General features: G+C 38.8%; 1 protein-coding gene and 1 long non-coding RNA gene across 2 annotated transcripts; both read left to right on the top strand.

Annotated features, from left to right (window-relative positions):
• Nucleotides 1-284: 284 nt before the first annotated feature.
• Nucleotides 285-7914, top strand: LOC106569009 (proenkephalin-A-like). Its single transcript, XM_014139941.3, has 3 exons — nt 285-540; nt 757-897; nt 6736-7914. Exons 2-3 carry the CDS (start codon nt 760-762, stop codon nt 7282-7284), a joined length of 687 nt encoding a protein of 228 aa, XP_013995416.1. The 5' UTR covers nt 285-540; nt 757-759; the 3' UTR covers nt 7285-7914.
• Nucleotides 7915-9087: 1173 nt separating this feature from the next.
• LOC106568879 (uncharacterized) lies at nt 9088-12635 on the top strand. Its single transcript, XR_001320410.3, has 3 exons — nt 9088-9347; nt 9586-9994; nt 10587-12635. It is a non-coding gene; the product is annotated as an uncharacterized LOC106568879 (long non-coding RNA).
• The last annotated feature ends 789 nt before the right edge of the window (nt 12636-13424 follow it).

Here is a 13424-nt window from a genome sequence, read left to right as displayed (position 1 = left end):
TTTCAAAATTAACTGAAAATTGTCATTATGTTAAAACAAACAAGTGTGGACCCCATTATTAAATGCAAACACAAAGATTATTATAAGGAGTGACTCACATACCACACCTGTAGTCAAAGTATGACTGGATAGCCTACATTTTCCAAACATCCTATTATAGGCTACAAGGTCAAATAAATCTAAGGAATAGGAATTGCGTCAGTCTATGCGTGAAATTCCCCTCTGAAGACTGGAAAAATAATGATTACGTTTTCTGAGGACTACTTATACCTATCAAGATACTGAACTTGCGTTATGAACTCAGCACTCATAAGCATCCATTTTGAGCATCCTCCTGAGTATTCGGCTTCGTGAACGACGAGCTCTTCCGTCCGTGAGACTTTAGAGAAAGCTGATTGGCTCAATCGCGACAGTTCTAAATGCGTTTTTTTCCAGCGACTTGGTAAGCACCGGGGGAAATAATATATTTGGTATAAAACCTCACAATCAACAGTTCCTACTGCAACACCACAGGGCTTGAACTAAGCATAAAAAACAGAGGCAAGTATTGGCTTTTGATGGTTTGTTTTTTCTTGGCAACTTTGGAATGAGGATAACTGAGTTGAATTTAGTGTCCAATTAAGGATATAAATGGCTTTTTTCGTATAGTCCATGATTTAGGACTTCGTGAGAAATGAACAGTAAGTAAAACTCTTAATCACAAACGTTTTCTAATCAAGTCTTGGTGGATTCTCTCCCAAAACACATGTTCTCCAGTCCATGGCTGTCCCGGGGAACTCACTATGGAGGCTGCTTCTCTGTGCGTATTTTGCGCTCACGGTCGGAGCGGACTGCGAGAAGGATTGTGCGCTCTGCCTCAGCCGCATACTGGGACAACAGACGGCAATTAACACTCTGGTAGGTCTACAATTAGTACATTTTGGACATGTTTTAATTTAAATGTTTTTAAAGTAAAGTAACTGGGTGCTACTTTTTCCGCGTCACTTTTTCGTGGGAAAGATTACGCAGTAGGCTACCCACCTGTTTATTTTTGTGATTTCAATGTGAGGCAATGTTGCATGAGGTGCATGTATCCTTGGAACACGACTTTATTAAGCTCCTTTTCATTTATTTTGATGCAGGCAGACAATTAATGTAATACCAATTAAATTAGGAAACCCATCATTTTAACTGCATCAATATGAAATGTTATAATAGTTTTGGTTTTTATGTAGGCTACAACTTGTGTTGTTGGTCTAACTGGCGACATGTAACCTCGAGACATTTCTTTGCACCCGTCATTCAGTTTTTGAAATTACATGAGTAGGGTAGTAGGGGGTAACTGCCCCCCCGTAATTCACATAAAGACCACAAGATGTCATCAAAATATTTCCCCAACACTTTCCCTGGCTGTCACTGTTCTTGTTGAACAAAAAATGTCCTCTGTGTCATCATTTTGGAGCTATTTCAACAAAAGGATTTTGTGGTAAGTTGCTCAATTTTTTTTACATTTAAAAAAAGTTGTAGATATATTCCAATGAAGATAGATCTATAATTTTTTAGTAGGAAAGCCTTAAATAATCAACTTGTTTAGAGAGAAAAATGTAGATTTTTTTTGTAAGTAGTAATATGTTGGATAAGTGTGTTGGGGGCCACTCGCCACCCTTTATGGTTATGAATGTGTTTCTACCTGTCATTTAGACAATGACTAGCCCAGTTAGCGCTAGTTTATGCTAACTTGCTAGCTAGCAACTTCTCTAGCAGTAAATGCTAGCCAGCTAACTAGTTAGCATAAGATGCTAGGAGTACTAGCTAGCAACCTTACTACCAGATCGTCTGAGGTAAAATACATAAAAAAGGCAACGTAACTTAATTTCAGTGGTAAATGTTTCCACTAGTTACTGATAGCTTTACAGTTAATGCAACTTTATAGAATTTGAGCTGTTTTACACAGCATTTTATGTCATATAGATAGATAGCTTTTCAATTGATATCTCTCCCATTGTTTTCAGTCACAGGTGGGGACTGGATTAGGTGTGAGCAGTGCAGGAGGTGGGCTCATGAGTTGTGCTCCAGTTTTACTGGCGATAGCTTTATTTGTGACCTACAGGTACAAATTAGAATCGTGCAATAGCAGAGCATAAGAGAATTGCCACATCAATGTTACACTGAGTTAATTAAGTTATTGTTATTAAATGTTATATTCCAATGTTTAAAAAAAATTAAATTATGAATTAAAAACAACTATTAAAAACCTTTTGCTCCTGAATGTAATTTTAAAGACTGCTGGGATTTAAAATCTTGCATTATTAAAATCATATTTAGTGCAATTGTACATAATGGATTGTATGGAAAAGGAACAACAAAGAAAGAACAGAAAATGAATGTGCAGGTGAGTTAAAAAGAGGGACTTTACATCAAATCTCCTCATAGTGTGGATATTAATGGTGACATGTATTTTTTATTTTTTTATTTTATTTTATTAGGATCCCCATGAGCTGTTGCAAAAGCAGCAGCTACTCTTCCTGGGGTCCACACAACACATGAAACATGACATAATACAGAATATTAATAGACAGGAACAGCTCAAGGACAGAAATATAAAAAAAATAATTAAAGGCACACATAGCCTACATATCAATGCATACACACACAAACTATCTAGGTCAAATAGGGGTGAGGGGTTGTGCCTTGAGGTGTTGCTTTATCTGTTTTTTTTTAAGTCAGGATTGCTGTTTATTTGAGCAATATGAGATGGAACGGAGTTCCATGCAATCAGGGTTGGGTAGGTAACTTTCTAAATGTAATCCGTTACAGTTACTAGTTACCTGTCCAAAATTGTAATCAGTAATGTAACTTTTTGGTTACCCAAACTCAGTAACGTAATCTAATTACATCCAGTTACTTTTAGATTTCTTTCCCCTTAAGAGGCATTAGAAGAAGACAAAAATGTATGTTACCCATTGAACCACATCTATTGCAGGATAAATCAATGTTAAAGTTTATATAGCTGGCCATATATGGATGTTAAATTTTACTTTATGGGTTGGTTATGTAGGCTTCTTCTAACCCATCACTTTCTACTACATATAATAATACGATTAAATTATATCTTAATATTAAAAACCAAAGTCTATCAGAATTCCAGTCCTTCCAATAAATGTTATACCCCTTGATCTTCAACAATAGGTCTTGGAAAATATGGAATTGTAGATTAGCCAAATTGTTTTACCTGAGCATGACCCCAAAACTAAGAACTTATTAGCCAGCCCTACTCCGTTGTTTATGATTTTGTTGTCATGGAGGAAAAATAAATTCTGCACTCATGGAATGGCATGCTTTGAGCACCACTGAAAAGTGCTCTTTACATGTGAAAAATGAATGCCATATTCTACATTTGCTATAGGCCTATTGTTTAACTTTTTGTTGGTGACACTTTGATATCTTGATAATATGCAGCTGTTTAAAGGGTAAAACCACAGATGAAACAATAACAAAACCCCACCCCACCTCTGTTTTGGCAAAAGGCTGAGGAATGGGCCTGGAGAAATGTAACCACTCTCAGATTAATAGACAGAGCTATAGATGCAAGGACTGACCATCCATGATATCAAAATTATTTTTTAACCATGTTATGAGGCAGTACAGTGTTTGTTTACATTTACAATGTTTACAAACATTGGAGAAAAACAAGCTTATATTTTGGGTTCTCATGTAGTGTGACAGTTGAACTAAGTTATATTCTTCAAGAATCAGTGGATATATATATATATATATTATTAGTCCAAAAATGGATGTAGCACCTACAGATTTCCCCTTTAAGTCTATAAAAAGTGTGCGAGTTTGAACGCGTGTTCTTTAGGCCTATGGATGACATTTTTTTATCAGCATGAATTAGACTGAGCAATAAAAGCCCCACTTTTATTCCATAATCTGGGATCCGCATTGTGCAGCTGTTGCAAGAGCACATTTTTCATTGGCTGTCCACTGGTTTAAAAAACAGTGATTGATAGGCAGCTTAAACTTCTTTAAATCAACCATTATTGGGTTCAAATACACATTTAGATTTGTGAACAGCCATCCACAACAACCACAATCTGTAAGGCGCAAATAGCTAAATGAGAGAGCAGCAGTGTGATTCACATCAATGTGCTATGTAGATATTAATAATAAGTGATACCCGTATCACCGTAGACTACACCACTGCTGTCATCCTTACCTCCAAACGTTTATTCAAATAGGATAATATTTGAATGCAGACAGCAGTCGTACCATTGGAAGACATAACTTGGAATGTAGCTTACACAAGCCTATTCCCGCTCTTTTCCTACGATCCATCAAAGCCACTTGGTATGTCATCATAGTGGTCTCTGACTTGTGGTCAGTCTTGCTCAGGTGGAACAAACTTAAACTTGTGCCTTTTCTAAATTCTGATTTGAATGTCATTGAGAAAACAGGGAAGTGTCAAAAAAATGTTTTAACTGTTACGGTAACTGTAATCCCCTAAGTAATCATCTAGTTTTTCACTATCTATAATCCGATTACAATATTTTTGCTGGTAACGTAACGGATTACAGTTACCGTTTTTTTGATAATCCCTTACTTGTAATCTGTTACTCCCCAACCCTGCATGCAATAATAGCTCTATATAATACTGTATGCTTTCTTGAATTTGTTCCAGATTTGGGGATTGTGCAACCCCATTTCCCCCATATTTTATTTAAATCATTAAAATAAGATAACTAGACTTAGCTTTTAAGTATTACTTACTAAAGAATTTCTAAATAAAACTGATTAAAAGGCCTATGCCTTTTCTAAAAACAACATTTCATGAAACAACAAAAAAAGCGTAAACTGTAGCCATTTATTTCCCTTTATAGTTCATTCGCCTAAGCATGACCTTCATCCACATACCAATTTTTTTCCAAACGTTGCTTTTTTGTGTCAGCAATTAGACATTGTTCTTAGGGGGGTTCTAGTTACCCCCTAGTACCCTATTTGGTTTAATTGAGACATTTACAACAATATAGCTTATACTAAAACCAAGATTGTTGCGCATTTTCAATTTCCAGGGATATTTTCACTTCGTGAAGTTTAAAGGCAGGTTTCGGAGTGCCTGAATCAGATTAGACAATTAATAGTACTAGTTTATCCCAAATGGTCAACATCGGACAACAAATTACAAAAATGTACCACGACGAAAGGTAAGAGGGCTCAGACTGGCGCAGCGGTCTAAGGCACTGCATCTCAGTGTTAGACGTGTCACTACAGACCCTGGTTCGATCCCGGGCTGTATCACAACCAGCCGCGATCGGGAGTCCCATAGGGTAGAGCATAATTGGCCCAGCGTGGTCCAGGTTAAGGGAGGGTTTGGCCGGGGTAGGCCGTCATTGTAAAATAAGAATTTGTTCATAACTGACTTGCCTAAATAAAGAAATAAATAAAAAGAGTTCAGTCTCCAGCAAACCTGTCTTTATTTGTGACCTTAGTGTGTTTTAGCCTCACCAGGGGGCAGCATGTTAGTGGTTATGACCTTCAATACAGCCTCAATTAAATGTTACTCTTCATTAATTCAAGCATTTTCTCAGGGTTTGATTGACATATTTCAGAGAGAGTTTATTTAAGCAAAAACCCCTGTGGTGTCTTATTGCTATTATAAACTGGTTACCAACATAATTAGAGCAGTTAAAATAAATGTTTTGTCATACCCGTGGTATACGGTCCGTTATAAACTGGGTGGGTCGAGCTCTGAATGCAGATTGGCTGACAGCCATGGTATATCAGACCGTATACCACAGGTATGACAAAACATTTATTTTACTGCTCTAATTACGTTGGTAACCAGTTTATAATAGCAATAAAGCTCCTTGGGGGTTTGTGATATATGGCCAATATACCACAGCTAATGACTGTGTCCAGGCACTCCGCGTTGCGTCCTGCATAAGAACAGCCCTTAGCCATGGTATGTTGGCCATATACCACACCTCCTCGTGCCTTATTGCTTAAATATACCATGGCTGTCAGCCAATCAGAATTCAGGGCTTTAACCACCCAGTTTATAATTGTTCTTAGAGATAATTTTTTCATGTTATTCAAATATCTCCAATAAAATAAAGTAAAATAAAAATGAATCTGAGAAGTTTATTTTCCGTGAGATAATGTATTCAGAATTATCTGTAGGCTATACAAAAGCCCTCATCTCTGCTGCTTTGATGTGCTCAGAAATAAAAAGACAAGTGCTATGAGGCATTAGATGTAGGCTAGTAACAGGCTTTGAGGAACATCTCATTATCTGTGTTTGCCAGAAGCTGTAAAATGAACCAGATAAAAGTGTCCCTCCATCTGTTTCCCATCTAACTTATTTAATTACTCTTAAAACTAATAGAGAAGTATCATAACATGTTGGTATAGGCAAATAGAATAAATTTGTTTGTACATCCAACTGTGTCTCTTTAGCATTGGAGCTTTGCGGCCGCACCCTGTTATTTCATGCACCAGAATTGAACTTGTATGTGCCCCAGTTAAATATTGTCTAATTAAACACTACTCTATATGTACAATGTGCCTTTTTATGGCAAAAACATATATCACTATGTCACTCCAGACAATATATTGCTTCTTCACGGCTGTGTACCATGTGCCCCTTGATAGAGACAAGTCTCCAATTAAAACTAGATTTACAGAAAGGAAATGGGTTTGTGAGCCTCTGTTCCACTTCTGTGTTTTGAGGTTCCCCTCCCCTTCATATCTTTGCAGACATGCTCAATAGAATGTGAGGGCAGCCTGGACACCACGAAGCTCCGCCTCTGCCGAGACGTCCTATTGGAGGAGGAGCCTGTCGCTGTTGACGAAATCAAACAGGAAGAGGTGGAGGGCGAGCAGCACCAGCTGGCCAAGAAGTATGGCGGCTTCATGAAGCGCTACGGGGGGTTCATGATCAGGAGGAGCCCACCCGTACAGGATGGAGGAGTGCAGGGAGGACAGAACATCCCAGTGGCTGAGGAAGAGGACATCCGTCTGGAGATCCTGAAGATCCTGAGTTCAGAGGCCGAGGGGCAGAGGGACGGAGAGTTGGCCAAGCGCTACGGGGGGTTCATGAGGAGAGGGGGGGACTTCAGGGCTCTGGAGGGGGTGGGCAGGCCATTGAAGAAGCGTTATGGGGGCTTCATGAGGAGGGTAGGGAGGCCCGAGTGGCTGGAGGATCAGAAGAACAAGGGGGGGCTCCTGAAACGCTCCTGGGAGGGGCAGGAGGTTGACTCCCCCCTGGCTGAGATACAGAAGAAATATGGAGGATTCATGGACTAGGGGTCGGCCCCTTCTCCAAACCCTCCTGATGAGTCTGGACTCTCAATATTGATCAGATCATCCATTCTTATTCTGTTGTAGTGCTTGTACTGTGCTGCTTTTTGTTTGTTAAGGTTTACTGTGACAAAAAAACACTTAGCCTATCAGGTGATGATAACTCCATTTATGACAACCTGTACTGTATGTTTTATGGGTTTGGTTATTTATAAATGAACCCGTGTTCATTGTGGTGTACGCGGCTGGGGCATGTGTGGAAAACCAATCATGGCATGACCTGTTTGCTTTCTCTCTTTGACTTGCCACTGTTTTCAAATGGATAGTTAACTTTTTTTAAGTGTTAGTTGATTTTAGACTTACGTAGGGTATTGTTGTGTCATCCAAACCGTTTTTCAGTTTGTTATTTGGTTATTTAGTATTGCCCAGAATCTCCTGGCAAGGTAAGATGAAATATGTTGGTGGCTAGTACAACTTTCCACCGTGCTCACACTTATCTCAGTATGCTGATGTCGAAACATGTTGCTTTCAGTTGAAAATGTCCTCATTTTGTGTTCTTTCTATAGAGAACAGAGCAGCATTTGAGACCAATTAGTTGTACAAAACCTAATAAACCCATGAATCCTGCAGAAATAATTGGACTCCACTCTGTCTTGTTCTGGCTGTTTGATGTGTTTGTCAGCTTGGGAAGTGGAGCTAATGCTACTGTCTCACTCTGCCACGCCCACCTGATAATAACTCTGGTGTTAATGGTGAGGATTGGATTCATTTGACAGATTCACTCAGCTTGGGGGAGATTTATTAAGCAAATGTAGGTGCTTTGTGCCCTGTCTATATTTTTTTACACGTTGCTCAAGTGAACACAAAATATTAACGAACACATTAAATATTATCCTTCGATGTTTTCTCTTAGCTCCCCCAACTTCACAGAGTCCCAAAACTTCACAGCTTGGCTAGATATTTAGCTTAACTTAATCCCCCCTAGAGGTCTATATGAAGAATGCTCTTCATAACAATAAGGCAGTATTTTAAATATGATTCACAAGTTAGATTTCTACAAAAGAGGATTGATAGCCCCGCTCCACTCTGACACATTCATTATATATCTTCAATTTCTCTAGTTTCAGTGTTCAGAGGCGCCATCATATCTACACTGAGTGTAGAGAACATTAAGTAAACCTTCCTAATATTGAGTTGAAGAGATCCTTCTTTAACATGTCTCCTCCCATTCATCTACACTGATTGAAGTGGATTTTACAAGTGACATCAATAAGGGATCATAGCTTTCACCTGTATTCACCTGGTCGGTCTATGTCATGGAAAGAGCGGGTGTTCATAATGTTTTGTATACTCAGTGTATATCCACAGATTTTCACTTCCAAAATGTTGGCAGATGCATACATCATATAGATAAGGCCTTTATCAAATGTATATATGCATATCTATCATATCTATCAAAGCTCTATATATGGGTATGTCACATAGGAAGATGTCAAAATATTAATGGTATTCATTAATCAATGCAAAATAATTGAATGTCTTGTCATCCCTCATTAGTCATATGCTTAAAACATTTTTGAATTGTTACTTATGTATCAAATGATTATGTATGTATCTAGTTGGTCATTTATTTTCTGTATGGAACAAAATATGTTTTTATTTTTACATGCTAAAATATAAATCATCTAAAGAATGTTTAAAAATGTAGCCTGCAGGACCTTTTGAATGAGAAACATACATACCTAAATCCCATAATTCCTTACTCGAGTTTTGATTGGGTGTCATGTGACCTTACATAGAGGCTCCAGATCAAATCTAGGGGGTGCTCGGCCGCGCTGTTCAGGCACTTGAAGACGGAAAAAGCAACGAAGAAACCACGCGGAAGGTAGTTATATGTCAACAAGAAATAAGTTGACAAATGCCTGTTTTAGTGACTATCTTTTTTGCTTTAATTTCCGTTTTCCCGTTTTGTATCGCCGAGGAGTGCAAAGGTCGATTAAAGACCCGAATGTCCAGTGTTGAAAGGAGGCGATACAAAATATCCAAGGTTGAGCTGATTGTCTATTGAGGTAAATTTGCATCGGTTACATTTTGATACATTTTTAAATACGGAAATGATGTTGCCCTGATTAAAAAAAAAAAATATTCGCTCTATCCTATCATTCAGTGCACCAAAAGTTTGTCTACATCACTGAATTGAAGTTGTGCTTGGCGTGTGGATTCATGAGTACATTTCATGCATTATATTATCAGTTGAATGTTGAACTTTTTAGATCAAATCATGCTAATCTGCAATCTATTCATTAGGTCTATTGCTTATTAGGAACTCCAACGATCACAAACAAATTAGCCAGCATACAACAGTTAAACCAAAAATCAACAGAACTGTCTTTCCAGCGGTCAGCAAAATGAATGTCCTCTTGGAAACCTTAGTTCATTGTAATGTCCATCTATTACAACATAGAGGCATTTGTCAGACCGTTCATCTGACTCGAGAAGAAAAATATCACTGGGGAAATCGTCCTGATCACCGGGGCGGGCAGCGGCATTGGCCGGCTCATGGCAGAGAAGTTTGCCCCCCCTGGGCGTCTCTGGTTCTGTGGGATGTCAACCAGGAGGGCATGAAGGAGACTGCAAGACTAGTGAAGGAGAAAGGGTCCACCACTACCTGTGTGACTGCAGTGACAAGGCTAAAGTCTACCGAGTGGCTGACAAGGTAATCAATTGATGACTCATCTTCCATAAGGACTTTGATTACTTGAATATGGTGTATCTGGGGCCGGGGGAACTGTACTGACCCTCAGTGAAGAAGAGTTTTCACCTGTTAACAAGCATGCGTTCACCTATAAATGCAAGCTGGGCAATTCCACGAACCAGAAATTATGCTTAAACTCAGATTATTCACTTTAAAATGTATACCAAACTAACAACATTGATTTCAAAGTTTAACAAACCATACAACTCTATGCACAATGACTACTTTGAACAATTGACAGTAAATAAATAACAAACGTTCCACTGGAAAACTGTGCAGATGCAAATTTGCATCTGCATAGTTCTTCCTGTAAATGTGTTTTTCAGCGTAATTGTTAAAAGTGGCCCTGTGCATAGAGTTCTATGGGTTGTTCAACTTTGAAATCAATGGTTTTTGTTAGGTATACATTTTTAAAGTGAAAAATCTGAGTCTCAGCGTAATTCCGTTACCATGGACCTGCCCGGCTTTGTCTTATGCTGCTGGTGACTTATTCATTATTACTACAGTCATCATGGAGGTTGACCAACCCCCCTCTTCTTTCCATTGTGTGTAGTAAACTCTCTCACGTCATCCCGCTCCTCCGCCTACTCCACTGGCTTCCAGTTGAAGCTCGCATCTGCTACAAGACCATGGTGCTTGCCTACGGAGCTGTGAGGGGAACGGCACCTCCGTACCTTCAGGCTCTGATCAGTCCCTACACCCAAAGAAGGGCACTGCGTTCATCCACCTCTGGCCTGCTCGCCTCCCTACCTCTGCGGAAGCACAGTTCCCGCTCAGCCCAGTCAAAACTGTTCGCTGCTCTGGCACCCCAATGGTGGAACAAGCTCCCTCACGACGCCAGGACAGCGGAGTCAATCACCACCTTCCGGAGACACCTGAAACCCCACCTCTTTAAGGAATACCTGGGATAGGATAAAGTAATCCTACCCACCCCCCCAAAAAAATATATAGATGTACTATTGTAAAGTGGTTGTTCCACTGGATATCATAAGGTGAAAGCACCAATTTGTAAGTCGCTCTGGATAAGAGCATCTGCTAAATGACGTAAATGTAAATGTAAACTGTCTGTCAAAGCAAACTGATGTTTGGAAAATCTATTGTGCTGGAGGCACGTTGAATGAATGGGAAACGAGGGAGTAGCTGCTTACCAAATGTCCAGTGTTGCTGAGAACGTAAGTAAAGCCACATGACAGATGGTGATTCCTTGCGAAACTAGAACATAAAAATACCATGGTATTTTGGATTTTCACAACGTAATCCATAGTATGCTCCTTTGGAGGAAGGATCGTTTACATATACTTGACATTTGTAACCTAAAGCATTACAAAACATTTATGGATTTTAGAACATTGGTGACATTTTGGCCTTACCCAGGACTCCTTCAAGACTCCACAATGTTTAATCTGTTGGTGCTACAAAGCAACAAAAAAGTTGTAATATGAAGCTTTACCCCTTGCACTGTAATATGAGTAGTATTTCGATTTCAATTAAATATTACAAAAAATATGATTATGTTACATTTATGAATATAGAAACATGAATATTGAAAATATACTAAAATAAATGTACCTTTTCAATACATTTTTCAAAGTTAATGCCTATTTTATACAGAGGAATTGGCATAGTTGGCAATGCAACAAATCACAGCACTCCTTTTACTTGCACATATCATTGCACATCCTGAAAATCAGTAACAGGGCGACCATTTTGAATCCATTTTCACATTCACTCTGTTGTTAATGTTTACAGATTGGATTATAACTCTAAAAGTAGCAGAGATCCCACTCTGGAACTTTGATATGGCAATAGTGTGTTTAATAATATATAGAACAATTTGCTCAATCAAAAAAATGTATATTTTCTACATTCATGTTTAGACTTTTCAATATTCATAAATTAATGTAAGAATTGTTATTTAAATCAAAATACTACTCATATTACAGAGCAAGCAGTAAAGCTTCAGAAGACACACATTTTTGCTTTGTAACACTTACAGATTATCATTATGGAGTCTTAAAGGACGCCTGGATAAGGCCAAAATGTCACATTTGAACTTAAATTAATTATTTCTCAATTATGCTTTAAGATACAAATGTCACATATACAGGTAACTGCCAAAATACAGTAAACATTTGAGTAAATGAGGGATACAAAGTGTATTGAAAGCAGGTGCTTCCACACCGGTGTGGTTCATGAGTTAACATCCCATCATGCTTAGGGTCATGTATAAAAATTCCATTGTTACTGAATATCCCGGTATGGCACAAGGTTGGTATGACAATCTTGATACCACCCAAGCCTACAAAACACCAAATGATGGAACAATGGTGTTGCATCAACTGTAAAAACCTGTTAAAAACTCCAGGCAGTCTTTTAAGACCCGTTCAACCTGTTACCCGTGTCCATAAGTACATAGAAACAATGTTAAATAATCCTTACCATAACTGGATTGCCAAGATGTAAGAGACAAAGATGTCATGTGTGTTGATTCCAACATGTTTTGAAGTAAAGTGTTTTTAAATGTTAAATCCTTACGTCTATTGACGCACCCGTGTGTCAATCTACTGTAAGTGACATAATAAAAAGAATCCCCATCCAAATCTATCAGTCTAAGATGGATATTTATGGGCTTGGTCTCAATCCACCGCATCCGCCTGTGTCTGCCTTCCGCATCTGCGGAGGAAGGTGGCTGAGCTACAGTGGTGTTTGTCAGATCATGAGACATCCCGAAAATCGGTCTTCTTACAACATTTTTAGGCCTACAAACTAATATGACCACTATGGAACGATGGTGTTCTCCATTTTGCTCGACGACTCCCCCACAAGCCCCTCGGGACTCATTTGAAGTCTGTAAAGGGGATGTGTTAACTTCTGTCTGAGGCGTTCTAACCGTATGGCCTACAAACTACACTCATAATTTAACCATTTTATTTGTATTTACGGATGGCATACAAGTTTGTTATTAAGGCACATAAAAGTTCACATGTTCCAGAAGGCATTTCTGCCCAAAAAACACATTTTGATTTAAAAAAAAGTTGACGTTCAAATGGCTCTTCTGTGAAGAAGTGATGTGCGACATACGCCTAGTTTCCTGAAACGAGTCACAGATGTTCTTTAAGATAAGAGATGGTGCCAGACGCATGACGGAACCAACCCTATGAACTATGCCTATGAAACGTGTCTGCAATGAGTATATAAAGAAACTAAACGGGACTGCCCTGTGGGAGCTCCTGACAGACGTTCACTGTGGTGCATCAAGTTTGTTGGAACCTCTCCAGCATGCTGACAAAGAATTATTCATTTAAGATTGACTTTGAATGTCCCTGTGTAATAATTTTGACAATTTGGTGTTAACGAACAGAATGATTGATTCTGCCTGCGGAGCTTTCCA

The sequence above is a fragment of the Salmo salar genome, chromosome 14 (assembly GCF_965601325.2).
Source record: "Salmo salar chromosome 14, fSalSal1, whole genome shotgun sequence".
NCBI lineage: Eukaryota > Metazoa > Chordata > Actinopteri > Salmoniformes > Salmonidae > Salmo > Salmo salar.
This window is presented reverse-complemented; position numbering and strand designations above follow the sequence as displayed.

What these genes read in the sequence shown, in the direction of transcription:
- LOC106569009 (XM_014139941.3), top strand. Translation starts at nt 760, where the DNA reads ATGGCTGTCCCGGGGAACTCACTATGGAGGCTGCTTCTCTGTGCGTAT. An exon ending in AGACGGCAATTAACACTCTG is followed by an intron (nt 898 to 6,735) that starts GTAGGTCTACAA and finishes ATATCTTTGCAG; the next exon opens with ACATGCTCAATAGAATGTGA.